The sequence below is a fragment of the Crocodylus siamensis genome, chromosome 13 (assembly GCF_052110815.1).
Source record: "Crocodylus siamensis isolate JL-2025a chromosome 13, ASM5211081v1, whole genome shotgun sequence".
Lineage (NCBI taxonomy): Eukaryota > Metazoa > Chordata > Crocodylia > Crocodylidae > Crocodylus > Crocodylus siamensis.
The window spans coordinates 8,918,576-8,936,757 of NC_143407.1; the positions used below are offsets into that span (position 1 = coordinate 8,918,576).

Here is an 18,182-nt window from a genome sequence, read left to right on the forward strand (position 1 = left end):
CAAGTTCTTTGCAACAGAACTGCTCTATTATTTTTCTGTAGTCAAGAAATAAGCAAAAGCTAAAAGAGAAGGGACACTCGCTGAGAGGTGCCTTCAGCCTAAAAGGATTGAGAACCACTCATTTTAATGAAAGTCATGCTTGGGCTATGCTTTAAGCTGTGTCCATTCTCTTCTACAGACCGCCCTGGCCTGATGAACGTGAAGCTGGTGGAGGATATACAGGACAACATCCTCCGAGCCCTGGAGTTCCACCTGCAGACCAACCACCCTGACGCCCAGTACCTCTTCCCCAAGCTGCTGCAGAAGATGGCTGACCTGCGGCAGCTAGTAACAGAGCATGCACAGCTGGTGCAGAAGATCAAGAAGACAGAGACAGAAACTTCACTGCACCCACTCCTGCAGGAGATCTACAAGGACATGTATTGAGGAGCGCTTATTTATGAGAGAGATTAAAGCCATCGACCCCTTGCTGAACTCTTTGTGCGACAGCAAAGAATCCCTTTCCCCGTCTTCCATTTTCTTCTACTGGAAACTGTTTTCTATATGATCAGTACACACGGTACATAGGGCAAAGCACCATGAGACTTTGCGGTTACCGCGGGGTAGGCCAGGGCTTCCGTTAATATGCACTAACCAACCTTAAAGGGTGAAACCCATTTCCATTGCTACAGCCCAGCTGCTTCAGGAGTTGCTGGTGCATTTCCACCCAGGTCAACAGGCCGTGGGAGCACTGGGCCCACAAAGCGGCAGCAAGGGGATGGTCAGATCTGGGAAGACCACGGAGCAGCTCCAGTATCTGCAGGCCCAGAACTGCACTTGAGATCTCGCAGCTGCTGTGTATTATTTGTATTGCACTCCACAGGCTATCAGTCCTGAGCCATGAGGTCTAAGACAGTCACAGAAGCAAGCGGCTCTCAGGGTACGAGTTCCCCAGAGAAAACTGTGAGTGTTTGGAGAAGGGTACGATGCTTCCTCAGGGGACAGACCCGCTGTGCTCCCCCTGAATGCCTAGGGCACACATGCTTTCTACTAGAGATGTGTCCTCCCCTGCCTTCCATACTGCTCCCTTACATGTGTGAGTCTTCACGTGGCCTGAGTTAGTCCTTGTCAACCCTTAATTTCAAAGGCACCTGCCCCTTGGCATGTGCTCCTATCTTCACCTAGACCAGTGGTTTTCAACCCTTTTTCATTTGTGGACCCTTAAAAAATTTCAAATGGAGGTGGGGACCCCTTCAAATTGTCAGTGTGGGTATTTACATACTTTTGATTGATCATAGTCATCTTTTGTGGACCCCTTAGACATAGTCTGCGGGCGCCCAGGAATCTGCAGACCACAGATTGAAAACCACTGGCTAGAAGCTTGAACGTAGGGAAGGAAGGGAGAGGTGAGATGGAGGTTGGCTCACCTGGGTCTTCAGAGCCAGTATTAGAACTTCCGTTGAGTCCATTATCCAATCTGGGGCAGACTTGAACTGCCCCAAGGGCCTGAGTCCCTGCTAGGTGGGCGGAGGAAAAGGGTTTAGTGTTGTGAAGCAGGCAACAGAGAGCAGAGCAGGGGGGCACTAGGGTTATCATAGCTATGGGCCCCGTTAGGCAGGGCTCCAGCTTGCTTGGAGCAATTGTGGAAGAAGAGGAGTGGGGAGCTGGGTCATTTCTAGCCTGCAGGAAGGCTTGGATGAATCTGAGCTCATGAGAGAGAGAGAGAGAGAGAGTACTTTTCACTCTCAGGTCTTCATCTCAGAACCAGTCCTGGTCTGTAGCGTGTAGATCACCTACCTAATGGCTCTTTAGTGGCCTGTTGGGAATGAAGTCATTGTTCTAGATCCAGTTGCTGCTGGACAAGTGTCCGCTTCACTACAGCTACCACCACTGGCACTTCCATTGGCATCCTTGGCACAGACAATGAGCTTTGAATGGGCTGTGGAGGCTCCATTCTCCTGCTGGAGAGAGAGGTGTGTTCCCTCCCTGGCCAGAGTTGGGGTGGCTTACTGGAGTAGCATGGAAGCAGGTTTGGCCTCGCACGCCCTGGGCTGAGGGTCTCGGACTCCCGAGCTGGCTGACTGCGGCTTGGACAGAGATCCGGGTTTCTGGATCTGTGTGTAGCTCTCCTGACCCAGCAGCCCAGTGAGAGGAGGCAGCTGTCCAGAGAGAGAAATCTGGCCTTGCAGGTGAGACGTCTTCAAGGATGCATTGGATGAGGCCAGTGGCCAAGAAGGCAAAGCCCTGCCCCCTGCACTGATGCTGGTCATTGGGTCCTGAAGGGAGGTTAGCTCCAGGTGGAGAGTTGTTACGGTAGTGTAAAGTCCTTGGTGAATGCACTGCTTTGACCCCACACCCTCCTCTGCAGACCCCATGTGGCCCAGCCTGAGGGAGTTGACCACAGGCTGCATGACCTTGTAGATCTCTTCCATCTCTAATGCTAGAACCGTGCCAGGCATTGACTTTGCGGTGTTGGGGAGGCCTCCTGCTGGAGGGCAACTCCAGCTCGGGCCTGGGAGGCCTGAACGTCTGACTCTGGCTCAGCCGTTAACTTGCAAGCCACGTAACCACTGTGCCTCAGTTTCCCTGACCCATAAGCGAGTCTAATAAAACTTGAATCTCCCTTGCAAAGGTTGAAGGGGAGTCAGCTAGTGTTTGTACAGTGCAGTATAAATACCAAGTATTTATGGCAGGAGCTGGGAAATGCCCTGTTTGTTGTGATGACAAGACTGGGGCTTTTCAGGGGAGTCCTGGGATGACCTAGGGCACCTGGGCCTCCCATAACATCGTGCTTCCACAGTACTTTGGTATCATTGGCAGGGACTTGTTCTGGCAGCTGTGGGCACCAGCTTTGCTCTCAGGCTCTGTGACCGGCAAAACCTTGAGCGAGCTTCCCTCGCACCTTCTAGCAGCAGTAACAAAAACACCTGTCATGCAGCTGAGAGGGACCTGCCCCCTCCCACTGCAGCCACACTGAAGCGGTGTTTGAGTCTCTGTCTCCAGGGGAAGAGAGGATTGAACCAGGGATGTAGCTGCTTTTCTGCCAGGGGTGACAGCAGTCACCCAGGGTCCCATCTGTGCAAGCACTTCCACGGGCAGAATCTGTTTAGTTTGATACAAGGCAGCTGGACCCAAGTCAGGGGCAGCAAGTGGCTGGGGAAGGGAAAGGGGGATGCCCCCCTACCCAGAGATGTTGCATTGACCCTGCAGAGCCCACCAGTAATTGCAGCATGACATGGTGGAGTTACTGTACAGTGCTGTGGGACAACCCCCTTCTGAGGTAGCAAATTTCCCTGTGCAATAAGTTAAAAATCCAAAGTGAGAGGTACTTTGCTTCCCTCCCCATGCTTGCTGGGCAGCCTGACTGCGGGCCTCCAAACGGGTAGGTGGGGCTAGCACAGAGCGCCAAGGGTCCGAGGGATGGTCCCGGTGCCATCTCCGTGCCCCACCTGCAGGTGGGTAACATGCGTTCAGCAAATAGAGCATGATCAAGGACAGGGGGCTGCTAGAAACCGGGAGCTGCACAGACTTGCTCTTCTCTCGTAGTATATCACTCCCTCCCTCTGGGCCTCGGTTTCCCCATGTGTATTATCAGAACAGCCATTTCCCTTCCCTACCTCACAGGGGTGTTGTGAGGCCGATCCAGCTTGTCCAGCACTTTTTAAGTCCTTGTGAGCAGGGCCAGAGAAGCGCCAGCTCCGGGCTGTGATCAGATTGTGACCGGTACTTCCCTGGGTCTGTTTTCTCCCCTCTCCCCCTGCACTGGATGCCCGGATGCTGTGAACAGAGAGGCTGCTGCGATGCCCGGCCCCCTCGCCCCAGGCGATGCTGGAGGAACTCATGCTCTCTTTCAACGTTGTAATAATCCTCAAACTGAAATGTATATTTTTGCTAGAAGTACAAACCTCCAAGTGTTTTTAATAATATAAATAGTGTCCACAGACTGACTTAACTTTAAATAAATATGAACTAAATATTTAAGACACTTTCAGAGCCTTGTAATACTTTCTTTGAAGGTTCTTGCACCTTCCAGCCTCCCTGGGGAAGGAAGTGCCGAAGAGCTTTCGCTGGGAATGGCCGTGTCTGGGAATTTGCAGCTATGACGCTCCCCTGTTGCCACATTGGGGTGGGTCGGGGGCACTGATCATGCATAACTATACCATCAATAGTACACCCTCCCCTCGCCAAGGTAGATGTGCCAGCAAAAACCCTGGTCTGGAAGGTGCTGTGCTGCCAGGAGAGAGCTGCTGTCCAGGACCTGTGTGCTCAGGAAGCTGGTACAGCTTTGTCAGCAGCACAACTTCTGCCACGTTCCACATCTCCACTTGGGGGCTTTGTGACACCGTGATGCTGGCGGCGGTGGTGATGGTAGCCAGGCTATGTGGACCAGGAATCGCTCGTGGGTTGTTCCACTTACTTGAATGGGGCTGTTTGCATGTAGTGTGAGTAGGAGCAGGGATATTACTGTAGTCCCGGGTGTGGGTCGGTGCCCCCTTGTGCTAGGTGCTGCACAAGCACTGATCCACAGTGGTTATGAGCAACGATCAGACTTAATCGGTACTTTCTGCAGTGTGGGGTGGGGGGCAACTGCAGTCAGCAGCCAGCACTGGCCAGCTGTGCAGAGCTCGGTGCTGGGGGCGTAGAGTACAGAGCGCACTGCAAGGAGCCAAGTACAAATACCCCTCTCTCTGCTCCTGCCCTGGCTGAGCTGGCGGGGTAGGGGACAGATAGGCTGTGTTGGTGCAAGCTGCGAGCAGCCTGGTTCTCCCAGCCTGGCATACCTATGGGCTGGTGACATTGCATTCACTTTTTGGTTTTGATGGTTTAAGCCAGGTGTTAAGGTGTTAATGTTTAACTTATTTGCTGAGACACTGCCAGGATCCCCCTCCTGCCTCCCTTGAGTTCCCTGTGAGTCTGAAATGGCCTTGAAGGGTATCAGGAGTAAGTTCCTGCTTGCTTGATATCTAAAGTGGCCTTGAAAAAAGCTTGTTTGAGCAAAGGGGAAAAAATCCTCTGAGGCCTCCTCTGCTCACTCCAGCCTGCCACTATCCTTTGATTGCCCTTTAAATTAAACTATTACCGTTCCTTTCTCTGCTTTGCAGCCAACACGTCCTTGGCAAATGCTCCTGGGTAGTCTCCTCATCTTGGTCCCAATTCCACTTCTTGACGCCAGTCAAGACTCGAGTCCGTTTGAGTGCGGCGGGTATTGAGATACAACTTTATTACTGCATCAGGGGTCTAATGCAGAGGTCATGCAGAGAGGTCTGCATCCCTGATCCTGTCAGCAGCTGGTGCCTCCCCAGCATTTGCTTTGTGCTCTGGCACTATGGTCCAGGTAGCGGAGTTGCATGGCCAGGACTTCGTGGGGGCCAAGCAGCTCAGTACCAACTTAGACTTTGGCTGGACAACAGCATGACTGTGAGAGCGCTTTCTACTACGCTCAGCTGGCATCCGCAGACACTTCACCAGCAAGGCTCCATCCTTGATAAAAAATCTGATGGATCAGCTATGAGAGCATGTGGAGCTACATCACAGGGTTTGTCTCTGCCTGGAGGCCCCTGTGTTGCTTAGGGCCCAGAGCACAGGCTGGGAGAAGAGCATAGGCTCTGTCACAGGCCCCGTTCAATGGGAGTAGGATTGGACATTATGGAGGAAATCCCCTTCTCTGGGTTCATTTCTACCACCTTGAAATTCTGCTGCTGAGGTCAGTGGCAGCAGGAGCAGGTGGGTGTTTCGAAGCCTTAAAACTGAGCTTGTCATCGTCGTCATCAGCAGCAATCCCGCGCAGTCGAGGATGATCGTCTTCCACAGTCGTCTCGTCTGCGGGTCTGAAGATGGGTGACGAGGCCGATCCGGGATCGACAGACCCCGCTGCAGCTTGGGCACCGATTTCTGCACAGGGTAGGTGGCGCTGGGTCCTTCATTTGGTACACAGCATGCTTCTCCAGCGTGTTCTTCAGGATTGTGAAGTCTGGAAGCTCCTAGTCATGAACTGGCACGAAGGCGGCAGGTACAAGAAGGCTGTCGAGCACGTGGGCGAGATGATCAGGACTGCGACTTGGCAACAATAACTGCGACTTAGCGGCCCTCTCCGGATCCACCGAGCTTGTATTTCATGACTTGTCACGGGAGCCGGGAAGGGCAGGAGCTACAGTACAGATCTTGCCCTTGCTTTTTTCTTTTTAGAATTTTGTTTCCAGTCCAAATTGGTTCAAGCGAGGTTCCAAGTTTCAGCTGAGCAGAGCCTAATTGTTCACATCTGTGTGGCACTACCACCAGCAAGTGTCCTACCTGCCAGACGCCAGATACTACTGCCAAATCCATGGCAGGTGTCCTACGTGCAGGTCTCACTTGGCCATAGCCAGCAAGGCTGAAGGAGGATGCTCGAGGGAGAACTCGAGCAATAAATTGTGTAGCCAAGATTGTTATCACCCTAAACTGCGTAGCAAGCAAGATCCTTGCATTTGGAAGCATTTGTAGGTTGGAGGTAGACAAGGTTCTTTGGGTGAATCTGATATCTTTTATTAGACCAACTTAAATAGCTGGAAAACCATTATTAAGCAAGCCTTTTTAAGATTAGTGAGGTGGCAATCCTGGGTGCTCTCTTCAGTGCAAATTTGGTGGTATCTGAGGGCTTGGCTGTATATCACAGCTTTTTTGGTGTGTTTAGGGTGATTGCTGGTTCTGTGCAGATATGTATGTTGGTCTGTGGGTTTCCTGTATAAGGTGGTCTGTATTTTATCATTCTGGATACTGATCATCGTGTCTAAAAATGTTGGTGCTGGAGTACTCTAGAGAAAGTTGGATGGAGGGATGGTGGTTGTTGAATTTCTGATGGAACTCAATCAGGGGTTGTAGGTGTTCAGTCCAAATGATGAAGATGTCATCGATATATCTCAAGTATAACAAGGGTTTGATGGTGCAGTTCTTGAGGAAGTCTTCTTCCAGGTGGCTCATAAAAAGGCTGGCATACTGTGGGGCCGTTTTGGTGCCCATAGCTGTTCCCACCATCCGGATACTAGAAATCATGGACTAAATATAGACATTGGATTTATGACACATTATAACCTGCCTGACATCTGACTCCCTAGGTATCTCTCCACTATTCATCCCCCTTCTCTCTCTTCCCTCCCTGCCTGTCTCTCACCCATTGACTCCTCAATCTACATTTTCGCTGCCTACTGCCTACCTGCTTACCAGCCCAGCCTCTGGCCTCTTTACTTTTCATGCTATCCAGGGAGAGCACACACCGACTGCTGAAACTTCCTTAGCCTGACGAAGGGTTTTTGAACCCGAAAGCTTGCTTAACAATGGTTTTCCAACTATTTCAGTTGGTCTAATAAAAGATACCAGATTCACCCCAAGAACCTTGTCTACCTATGTCCTTAGACCAACACGGCTCCAACCTACACCTTTGTAGGTTGGAAGCATTTGTCGGAAGATGCTCACAGGGGTCAGCCTGCCGGCAGGGCATGAGACAAGCCTTCACCCTCTAATTACACCGAGTCATTCAAGGTGGAGAAGGTCATGTCATCTCCTCTGGGGCCCAGACACGCACCTCCAGACAGCAAGCAGAGTCCTGGGCTGAGGGGAGGGTGGCACAAAGGGCCTGCCCCTGGCATGGGGTGAGCACACAGTTCCCCAGAGTCTTGGCTTTTATCTGAGTGTTAAGCTGTGGAGGAAGGTGAGTGGGACCCCATACAGGCCCTGTCTGTCTGCAGCCTGAAACAATGGGTTGTGAACTACCCCATTCCTCTCAGTGATTGTGGTTCAAAAGCTGTGAATGGTAAGCGTGCTACTCACACAAAAGAAAAGGAAGCATAGGGGAAGCTCTAAAGGCAGCACAACTGGCTCCTTGGGGGAATGAAATGTGTAGCTTGCTCAAGGTTTGGAAACCAAAATGAGGGGTTGGGTTCATCTGTGCCTCCGACCTGACACACCTATTCAGGCTTGCTGGGGGATGTGATGGGGGTCAGGTACTATGTCATGCTCTGCTTCTTGCCTGAGCTGCGCTGCTGTCTGTGTACAGCAATAGCACCCTGGCACTGCTGCTGCCAGGACAGAACAGCTTATCCCTGCTTTAAATACAGCCGGTCTGGCTTGAAACATGTTTGGGGAGGGAAAACTTCTCCAGGCTGTTACCTGCTACAGTGGCCCAGAGAGCAGCGGGAGCAGGATGGGAAACAGCACAAAAGAGTATGAATGGGGGTCTTGAACCCCTTGGGCCAACACAGCCCCATGGACCACAGGCACTTTATCACCAAACTCTGAATGCAGAAGAAGAGCAGTTGGCCAAGGCCTCCAGGAAGCCCCCAGATGACTCAAGCGGGGAACCTGCGTTCTTTGCTATTCCACAGTCTCATTTCCTTGTATGCAGAGCATGGGGGAAGGAGCAAGCAGCACGGCAGTGACTGTCCTGGGGATCCCCCTGGCGCGGTCTCTGCAGGGGGGAGGGGGTCACAGCAGGGGCAATGCTGCTGCTGGGGGTGTGAGGCTCCAGGAATATGAAGCATGGTGCGGGGAGGTGGGTGGTATTTTGTGCATACTGGGGCAGATGGGAGACAAGCCTCTAGGTTTCCAGTGCCTCCATCTGGTCTGGGGAACCAGCAGCCCCAGCCCAAGCTAAAGACAAGGTAGTTTGCTCCTGGTGAAGACTCATCAACAGAAGCCAGTGGCTCCACCGATGCCCCCCACCCTCCAAAGATGCGACCAGACCTTGTCACCGCACTTGGCCGAGTCCAGAGTCCCACACGTGCCAACCCCCATAACCTGGGCTATCCTCACCCGCTGCACCAACTGCAGTAGGACAGCGATGCCTGAACCCCAGGGGGGTTATGCTATCGGCACAACTACCAGCCCAGGCCTGATCCTCAGTCTTCGTCCTCAGGTAGGCTTTGGTCTATGAAAGCTCCTGCTTCTCTGAAACCAGTCAGCCTGTAAGGTGCCACCCTGCCCTGCCCTCTGTCCCCAAAGGAAACCTATACAATACCTTCAGGTAGCCTGCCAACAGAGCCGTGATTTTACCAGGCATCAAAACCAATGGTTTCATGGCCCCATTGTAGATAATCTCTTGCCTCTTCCTCTTTGCTTCACAGGTGGTAACTGCCTACTTGCTTTCAAGTGGTCAAATTCATCCTCACCATTAGGATAAAACTAAAACCTTGGTTCTAACTTGGGCTTAGCTCAGACTGTGCTTGACCTCATACAGGGCGACTGAGGAGGGAGGAAGTCGCTTCTCAGTTGTGTCCCAGCTACACCAGTTGAAAGCCTGGCTGCATTAGGCCAAAGACAGGGTGGGTGTGCACAGGATAGACTAGCCAAGTAAGCAGCCATTTCCTTCATCAGATGCTGAGGAGGGAGTGCAGGAAGCAGGGCCTCCAAACAGGCAGCACTGATTAGAATACAAAGGGCAGGGGAGGGAGAGGAAAAGAGAAGAGGGGCACTGATGGGGGAGGTAAGGGGGGGGTACAGGAGAAAAACAAAGCGCTTAACCCATTGTAGCATTAGGCAGTGAAGACTTGCCCCGGCACAAACAACTCACTCGTCCCTGCCCTGCCCCAGGCTTTAGGGCTGCATTAGTGGCAGCTCATGGGGCCCTTGCGCTAGGTGCTGCACATGTGGTCAGGGGCTCTCCCAAGCCCAGCAGTACAACAGACTAGCCGGACTATGGCAGACCAGTTTTTTGCAGCCAGTAGAAGGTGAGGGAGCGATGTGGCTGGCATCCTGGCTGCCCAGCCCCCATGACCAGGTGCCCGCTGCAGAGCTGGGGCAAGCAGGGGTCCGATCCTGATCCTGAACAAACAGCCCTGGAGCTGCAACGATGCCCATCTCACGGCTCCATCAGGCACCCCTGGCTTTGAGGGGTTGCTGCCCCCACACACTTACCACCTACAGAAATAGGTGGGCAAAAGGAGGAAGAGTTAGCTCCAATAAGAGGGAGGGAAACCAAGGCAGCAGGAGGTTAAAAGATTTGCCTAGGGTGGCTGTAGCATAGCTAGGGGCTGCACCCAGCTCTCCTATTGCTCAACCACGAGACCCCCTTGCTCTTTGCAGGCACCGGCTGTGTGCAGTGCCTGGGAGCGGGGCACCCCCACTACCCTGGATGCTGCTGTCTACCCAGCTTTCCATCTCCATGGGCAGAAACACAGCTGGCCCCCTCCCAACCCAGCACTGAAGGGGTTACAGCTCTGGGTGTAACCCTCCAGCCCCAGCACCTCCTGCTGAGGATCACATCATGGGGAGGGGGAGGGAAGAGGTGGGGACCCCTCCTTGCATCTGATAAGCCAGGGCTGAGCTAGGTGCTCCCTTTTGCAGAGGCCCAGCCCTGGAGGAGGGCTGGTGTAAAACCCCTCCCCTGCCATAAATACCTCTGGAGGGGCCAGCTGGCCCTTAGAGCTGGCATCCTACAAGATGGAGCCTGGGGCAGTGGTGGGCACAGGAGGGGCTCAAGGCAACAGGGGGTCTTGTGCAAGGGTGTTGTGCAGGTAAGGGCTGGGGGCAAGGGGGCTCCTGGCTGCAGGCTGGCAGTGCCCTGAGGTTCTGCTCTGTTTGCTGGGGCTGGGTGGCTCTTGGAGGGGGGCTTGCACCTGGCTAATGGGAGCCTTCAGCTGGCCCTAAGTAGGCTCTGGAGTTAACCCTTTGTGCTGGCCCTAGAGGCCCTGCTGCTCCTGCCTGGCCAGGCGTGGGTCTGCCCAGACTTTCCAGGGCCAGGGGTTTGCATCATGGATGCTGACTGCAGAAGCAGCGGAGCTTAAGGCACTAGCAGCACTGGTGTTTTCTCCCCTCTGGGTTTCCCCAGTGCCTGGCTCAGGACTTCCTGTCGGTTAAGGTTTCTTTGTGCTGTTTTTAGCACCAGCTGGTGGCTGCTGCATCCTGGAGTCTGAAACGTGGGTGTGAAAGCTCCAGGGGTGATGGATGCCTGGAAGCTGGTCTGGAGAGGGGAGGGGGCTGCAAAGGGGCACAGCCATTTTGGGATGAGTGCTTTTCTCCTCCACTTCCCCCAGGGGGTGCCCGACTCTCCAGGCCTCTTCCTTTGTCCAAGCTGTTGGGCAGTGGAGGATGGGGGTCCTCTCTGAGCTGAGATGGCCTGAGGGCTAGGGAGTGCTCCTGGTCTGTTCCCTTCCTTGCCCTGGGGCTTTGGCATCCCAGCCAGCCAGGTTGCTCCCCCAAGCTCCAGGGTGCCCAGTGCAGTATCCCTGGGGAAAAACTGCCCCCCTGTCCTTCCCTGGTGGCTGTTGCTCCCTAGCTTTCTCTTGCGGCCATATGGCCGAGAGCCAGCAAAACTTGGGGGCACGTCTCCAGGCTTGTGCCTGCACGTAGGATACTTGTAGATCTTTTGGCAGCCATCTGAACCCCCAGGCTGAAAAGTCTGGGTTGCAGGGTACTTGTTGGTTGTAGGGCCACTTATGGTTCATGAACGGTTCAAAGGATTTAGAGTTGATCTGGCTAACAACCGGGGGCCTTTTTTTTAAGGAAAGAGGGTGGCTATTGCTCTGTTCCCAGACCACTTGTGATCTCAGTTCAGAGGCTCCTTTCTTAATGCACTGTGGCTCAGTGAGGCCGCACAGCTCCCAGGCACCCGCGGGAACTAGATGCAACTCCCAAGAAGCCCAATATGCTCCTGCTTTGCCCCCCCTAGCAAAGAAACAAACCAGCACTGGATAGGATACAAAAGCTTGGGTAGAGAGAAGCCTCTTGCCATGAGCCACCTGGCTTGCACTGGGTGAACCTTGCTGGCTATAAGGGCCCAGGGGAACATGGGGTCACATTTCTGCAGCCTCCAGCAGGTCTGCCCAGTCCAACTGAACAGTGCTTGCACAAGTCTGGGAAGCAGGGGGCTCGCTGTAGTTTGGGGCCGGAGTGGCTTTGCAAGTGCTGCTTGGATGGGGCTGTGTGGTGGCAGCCCCAGGGCTGCGCGGGCTGTGCTGGTCCATCGTGCGAGTGCATGTAATCGCCTTTCCCGCAGGAACTTTGCCCGTGGAGCCTGCAGATGGGGTCAGAACTGCCGTTTCTTGCACGACAGGAAGTCGGCCCAGATCTGTAGGTATTTCCAGAACGGGTTCTGTGGCTACGGAGACCGCTGCAGGTGAGAATGTGGCCTACGATAGTCCAAACCCATGCTAGAGGCTGGGGTCACGGGCTCCTCTGAGCAGCCTAGACCACACCCTGGTACACGTGCTCCTGCTCCCAGCCTGTGCAGAAGCTGGGGAGCGAGAGTCTCCAGAGTCTTGTCTAACAAGTCCCAATTCTCCATTGGCAGCACCAGTGGAGGCTGGGAGGGGGTGCAGGGATTTTGCTATGGGCACCTCCTTGCCCAGGGTTCGGATGAAGACGGGGTCCAGGCAGGCACAGCCTGGGAGAGTGTAACTGGAGTGGGAGCTCCCACAACACCAGCTTCTTTCTCCTGCCTCCTGCATACCAGGAGACGATTTTTTTTAAGAACAATTTTTGGCTGTTGAAAGTCCTATGCTGAAATAGGGTGTAGATATCTTCCACTAAAGTTGGTGATGGGGGTCTTGATCCCCTAGACTTGTAGAAACATCTTCCCTGGTGGATAGAGCAGGAGCTGTTCCCTCCAGGTCCCACTGTCCATGCTCCTTGGAGCAATGCTGCCCGATCTGGGTGCTACCTTGTGCCTCCCCCTGCACCTCCCTATGTGGCTTCCTCCCTCTGACTCTTCCAGCTACCAGCACATCCAAGGAAACCCAGGGCCTGCTTGGAGCCAGTGCGGGTCTGAGCCTCCCTTGCTGAGCCGCCGGGGCTCAGAGCCGGCCAGCGTGCCAGAGGCAATAGCCAGGAGCTGGGGAGGAGGAGCCAGGCGCGGCTCTGCGCCGGCGGTCCCCAGCGTTGCACAGCTGCAGCTGAACTTCATGTATCTGAGCACCGAGTTTGAAGAGGAAGAGTATGACAAAGAAAATGTCCCTGACACCCGGCACCCCCCAGACTGGGCCCTCAGCAGCGAGTTTGTCCCACGGCAGGCCCAGCAGGACTCGGGTGAGGGTGTGTGGGACCGGAGACGGGTGGGTTTTGCAGACGGTCTGAGTAAGCAGTGCTTTCCAATGCACCCTACAATGTTGTCCAATGTAGCTGAGATGAGACGGGCTGGCAAGTTGGCATCCATAGGTGGCTTTTGTTTGAGCAGCTCTCTGCTGGACAGACTCTGTATGGAGCTGGGATGCAGCCCTGGAGGTTAAGATGTCTGCAAGTTTGTACAGCAGGCTCCCACTTGCAGTCTGGCTCTTCAGATCCCTTCTTCCCTTTATGGGTGAACAGGACTCTTGCAGTCGCTGAGTGTTGTACTAATAGTTCTGTTCCTGGGCAGGTTCCAGAAGAGGAGAGACGGGACCTGAGAGAGCTCCTCTGGAGCCAGAAGTCATGTCCAGCAAGACCATCCTACCATCCGCTCACAGCATGGAGGTGTGTGGGGCATGATGCCCCCTCCAGAGGGGGTGGGGGGTTGGGATTTCTGCTCTCCCCAGTGGGGAATGCAAATGGGCAGCACTGAAAGCCAGCCTCTGCAGTACGTGTAACCTGCTGCTGTGGCTCCCTGCAGGCTGCCGGGGAGCTGGGAGCCGGCGCTGCTGCTGGGGTGGAGATGAAGAGCAAGGACGTGGTGTGTGGCATCTGCATGGACAAGGTTTATGAGAAGGCCTTGCCTCAGGAGCGCCTGTTTGGGATCCTCCCCAACTGCAGCCATGCCTACTGCGTTGGCTGCATCAGCAAGTGGCGGAAGAGCCGCGACTTTCAGAACGCCGTGATAAAGTGAGTGCCTGTGGCAGTCACCAAGGTGGGTGGATGGGTCCATTGGCAAGGCACGCTGTGGTTGGCACTGCTGCTCTGCGCTCGGCCTCCTATCTCAGAGTTTTGGGGGGTTTTCTTTCTTCCCTGTTACTAATACATCCCCCAAGTTCCCTTTGTCCTTTTTTTTTTCTTTTTTTCTTTCTATTGCATGTATAGAGTCCTTTCCTGCTACCTCTCCTCCTGTGCTAACAGGTGTTTAGCTAGCTGATGAGCGTTTCTACTGCTTGCCCCTACACTGCTTGCTCTTCTGTACTCCTCGTATGGCTTTGCCTTATGATTTCTTTTTGACTCCATCTTCCAGGTTGCTGCAGAGCCCCTGCTGCAACCAACAGTGGTCTTTTTTTTAATGCTCATTATTTTTTTTTCTGTTGCACTGGGAAGATAAATGAGATGGAGGAGGTGGTAGGGTCAATCTTTCTGAGTCCTGTTCTCAGTATTGTTATATCATTGTTCCCTGAACAAATGGGAAACCTGCCTAGGACTTGAAGCATCTAGTGCATCTCATAGTGGGCTCTTTTTTTTTTTTTTTTAAAGAGCCACAATCTGACAAGAAAAAACCATCTACCTCCAAGCTTTACCAGTCACAATAGCCTCATGAGCAGGGGTTGTTGGTTTTTCCCCCCCGCTTTAGACTGAGCTGGTGATGGCTTCGTTGCCTACCAAATACCCACTCCAGCAACAACTTCTACTGGCTGTTGTTGTGTGGTGGGGTTTAGTGCTTTGGGCTCTTGTGAAATAGGTGGTAGCACTGCCTGCCTGAGGACTGGCCTGGTCCCTAGGGGCAGTGCCCTCCATGCTGATGAAATCCCCTGCTCTGCCCGTAGGGCCTGCCCCGAGTGTCGAGTCATGTCCAGTTACTTCATCCCCCACAAATACTGGGTCTCTGACATGAATGAGAAAGAGAAGTTGATAGAAACCTTCAAGGCACGGACTGGGTAAGTGGGTGACACCTGCACATGGTCAGGTAGGGTGGGATGGACCTGCAGAGATGCCTGTTGTCCCAAGGGTGCAGGCCCTGACTCTGCTGGCTCATAGGTGGGTCTTCTACCAGCACTTGAAAATTTTCCATCTGAATTCATGAGAATTTAACTCTCCTAGAAAAATCAGATGCAAGTTCTTTGTCCGAGGTCGTGGCCACTGTCCCTTCAAATCGGAGTGCATCTACCTGCATGAGCTGCCTCGAGGCCAGTGCCCTGCCACGAGACCCCCTCGGCACAGGCCGCAACACAGAGGAAGCCCCGTGGTAAGTCTGGCTGGTTCAAGACTCCTGAGCCATGAGGGGCAGATGTTTGCTGGGGCTGGAGAGGGAGGCTGGATGCAACAGACCTGGCCACTGCTCTGCAGGTGAAGAATAAAAAATGGTGCTGCTCAAAACCTTGCTGGAGCTGGGATTTGGTGAGAGATCGTGGCAAGTGTCCCAGCTAGCTTTTCTTCTGTATCCACCTATCCCAGGGGCCTCTAGTGACTCCGTGAGCTCCCTGAAACTGTGTAGCGGGGGTGGGGAAGATGGGACACAAACCAGCAGCAAGCTGCTTTGGATCCACTGATCTCTCTCCAGCTTTTTCCTCCAGTCTACACCCATCTTGTACACATGGCTTACTCTACTGCAGTGGTTCTCAACTTTTATTTTTGTACCAGGACCCATTTTATGAGCACTGATGGCCAGTCCTGACCCACAGCCCATTGCAAGGGAAAAGCCATGGTTTCCCACACTTTTTTTTTTTTTTTTTCTTTTGAAGGAGAATCTATTTTGTTGTTCCATTTTTTTCAAGTTGCTCATGACCTTCTTGTATATCTTGTGACCCATTTCTGGGTCATGACCCATGGGGTGAGAGACACTTTTTTTTTTTAGCAAACATTCTCACATTGATTCACTTAAACCCTTGGTTTTACTTGGAGTCTGCAAACCAGATTTGACATAGGGGTCAATCACTGGGATTTATACTCTTGTGAAAATGCTCCCTTCCAAAAGGTGGAATTTCTTTTACTGTCTTGGATTGCTGTTCATCTCCCTCCTGTCTTCCATTCTCCTTATTGTTACAGTCTCTGATGAGGCTGACTTCACAACTTAAGAGAAATATTATGGTGTGGCTATGCTGAGGGTTGCATCCACCACTACTGCTGATGTGCATGAGCTAAAGCTTGACTGAGCCATGTGGTGTTTATGCCAAGGCCTGCCTGTGTGATGCTTCCCACCAGGCCTTTCTTGTTAAACCCAAATGGCAAACTTTGCCATTTTGCTTAGTTTGATAATTTCAGCTGAACTTTTAAACTCTGTGCTGCTGTAGCCTTTTAACTGCAGGATGAAATCTGTAAGTATTTAAATGGCTCGAGGCCCGTGTACTGCAGTTACTTGGGTGGCTTGAGGTCTGCTGCTCGGCTGCATTCCTACAGTTTTGCCCAGACACTTAAAAAAAAGGCTGAGGCTGGTAACTCAACTCTGCAGGATTGGGGCCTGGAAGCAGAAAGACTGTAATGCACAGATCCAGCTGCAACTGTCAGTGTGCCTCAGAGAGCACTTGGCCTGTGAGTCCTGGCACCGTAGCAGCCTCTGTACTGGGAGAGCTGGGGTTGGCATGGAGCTCCTCTATCTTGTTCCTAGCACGTGGTCTGGGTTTGTCTCGACTGCCTATTGCACCATGGTTTCCAAGGCAGGGCAGGTCTATGGAAGATGATGGCTGCTATCAGACTCCTTCCTGGGCGTAGCTCCATTTTGAACTCCTTTGCAGGTTTGTAGTTTTCCTGTGTGTGGTGAGCTTGTCATGTCCTGTGTTGCAGGTGTTCAATCCCTCTCCTTCAGAGAGCTCCGACGAAGAGGGAGATGACTTCTTTCTTGTCCAGTGGGAACTCACCTGTGCCCTGTTGCAAGAAGGTTTTGGGTACTTGGACAATTGCCATGAGCTTTTCTACTGTGATTCCAGTGACTCCGAGTAAACCAGTGACCTGGGGATCTATGACTGGGCCTGGATGGATGGATGGCTTTGATGCCACCAGTGACTTGTGAAACTACTTTGGGGGTGGGGTGGGGAGGAGGAAGAGATGACCTTCTTTTAAGCTGCTCAGCTGTCTGTCTGCCTGGCAGGGCCTCTAGTATCTCATTTGGAGCTGTTCTGTAGATGGGAGACGGTAACGCAAGATCCTGCTTTAGACAGGGAAGCTAGCTTCCACAGGGAGAGGGATCTCTCTCGCCTTTTTCTGGCCTGCCTAGTGTGAGATGTTAGCCCCATTGCCACTTCATGTCACACTTCCCTCCCTCCCTTCCCTCTGCCCCTTCTCTTAAGAATTTCATGCCTCTCTACCTAGTTCCCTCACCCTCTCTGGTTCCCAGCATGGGTTCTGGTGCCAGTCCACACCTTCCCCTAGAGCAAGCAGCTGGGAGGCCTCTTGCCAGGGTCTGTAGTGTCCTGTAGTCACAGCATTGCACCCTTGCAAGGCTGAGTGGTCTGTGCCTTTGTGCTGCTGATGCTGGTCTCTGGGAGGAGCTGGCTGAGCAGCACTGCCCGAACTGGGCAGTTCCTGCATCTTTGCTGCAGCGGTGGAATGCTGTTGTCTGCCCATATTTAGACTTAAGAGGGGCACCAGTCTAGGATTAGTGTGTGTGTGTGTGTGTGCGCGCGTGTGCAGGGGGTATGGGGTAGGAGAGTGTTTGGGGGTTTTTATTGATGCAGAGATCTGTCTTGGCAGCTGTGTAACCTGATCAGCGAGCCCTATGAACTGAAAGGGCCACTGCCTGTTCCCTAAGCTGCCTGTGCCTGTACAAGGCAACTTTTTTTTTAACTCTTGCAACTTACAGATTTTCCTGAACAATAAAATGAGCTTTAAAAAAATCAGCCCTCTGCCTGCAAACTTTTGCAGGGGGAGAAGAAAGGATGGGAGCAAGGATTTATCCTGAAACTTTCCCTCTACCCCTCCCTGGCTCAGGGCCTTGCTTGCACTGGCCCTACCACTTCCTTCCCTCCACTAGAAACCAATTCCTGAAGCCCCTGCCTATGGCTTGGAGTAGAGGCAACTGGTTGGAACAGAAATGTTTCCTTTATCATCTGTTGCCTTCTATGTCACCCTCACTTCACAATAGCATAATCTGCTCGCTCTTGCATGTCTTTACGTGCTGCTAGTGTGGCTATTGGGCAGGGGCCAGGTAGCTGGGGATGCACATGGAGACTTGGCGCTATTTTAATGCCAAGTTACTTCCACTCCTTTCAGAGGAGCCTGTTGAGATGAGGGGAGACCTGCTGGGTCCCTCTTCTATTACTGATGCTACCTTTGCCCAAGAGTGTTGCCCTGTTCTTGCTGGGGTAAGTGAATGGGGAAAGGATATGTTGGTTCCTCACATCTAGTTCCCAGGAGGATGGGTTTATTGCCCTACAGGGTGGGTGGAGAGGCGTTCAGTCATAGATGAGCTT

At 53.0% G+C, this 18,182-nt stretch overlaps 2 protein-coding genes across 9 annotated transcripts in view; both read left to right on the top strand.

Moving 5' to 3' along the window:
- The window catches only part of PPARD (peroxisome proliferator activated receptor delta), a 29,512-nt gene extending 25,548 nt beyond the window's left edge, over nt 1-3,964 (top strand). For all 7 annotated transcript variants that reach the window (XM_090025213.1, XM_090025211.1, XM_090025214.1 and 4 more), the window contains one exon: nt 179-3,964. In XM_090025213.1, coding sequence (XP_089881339.1) covers nt 179-426 — 248 coding nt within the window. In that variant the 3' untranslated portion in view covers nt 427-3,964. The remainder of the gene's footprint in view (nt 1-178) is intronic.
- Nucleotides 3,965-10,344: 6,380 nt separating this feature from the next.
- LOC149853842 (uncharacterized) lies at nt 10,345-17,590 on the top strand. 2 transcript variants are annotated; one of them, XM_090025403.1, is made up of 8 exons: nt 10,345-10,463; nt 11,945-12,064; nt 12,662-12,978; nt 13,301-13,395; nt 13,532-13,740; nt 14,604-14,714; nt 14,878-15,022; nt 16,558-17,590. In XM_090025403.1, exons 1-8 carry the CDS (start codon nt 10,390-10,392, stop codon nt 16,711-16,713), a joined length of 1,227 nt encoding a protein of 408 aa, XP_089881529.1. In that variant the 5' UTR covers nt 10,345-10,389; the 3' UTR covers nt 16,714-17,590. The 2 variants fall into 2 exon arrangements, with proteins under 2 accessions (XP_089881529.1, XP_089881530.1); XM_090025404.1 differs by having other exon boundaries at nt 12,662-12,972.
- Nucleotides 17,591-18,182: the final 592 nt, after the last annotated feature.

Coding starts and splice junctions, on each gene's coding strand:
- LOC149853842 (XM_090025403.1), top strand. CDS start 10,390: ATGGAGCCTGGGGCAGTGGTGGGCACAGGAGGGGCTCAAGGCAACAGG. Junction 10,464..11,944: donor TGTGCAAGGGTGTTGTGCAG/GTAAGGGCTGGG, acceptor CCTTTCCCGCAG/GAACTTTGCCCGTGGAGCCT. Junction 13,741..14,603: donor TTTCAGAACGCCGTGATAAA/GTGAGTGCCTGT, acceptor CTCTGCCCGTAG/GGCCTGCCCCGAGTGTCGAG.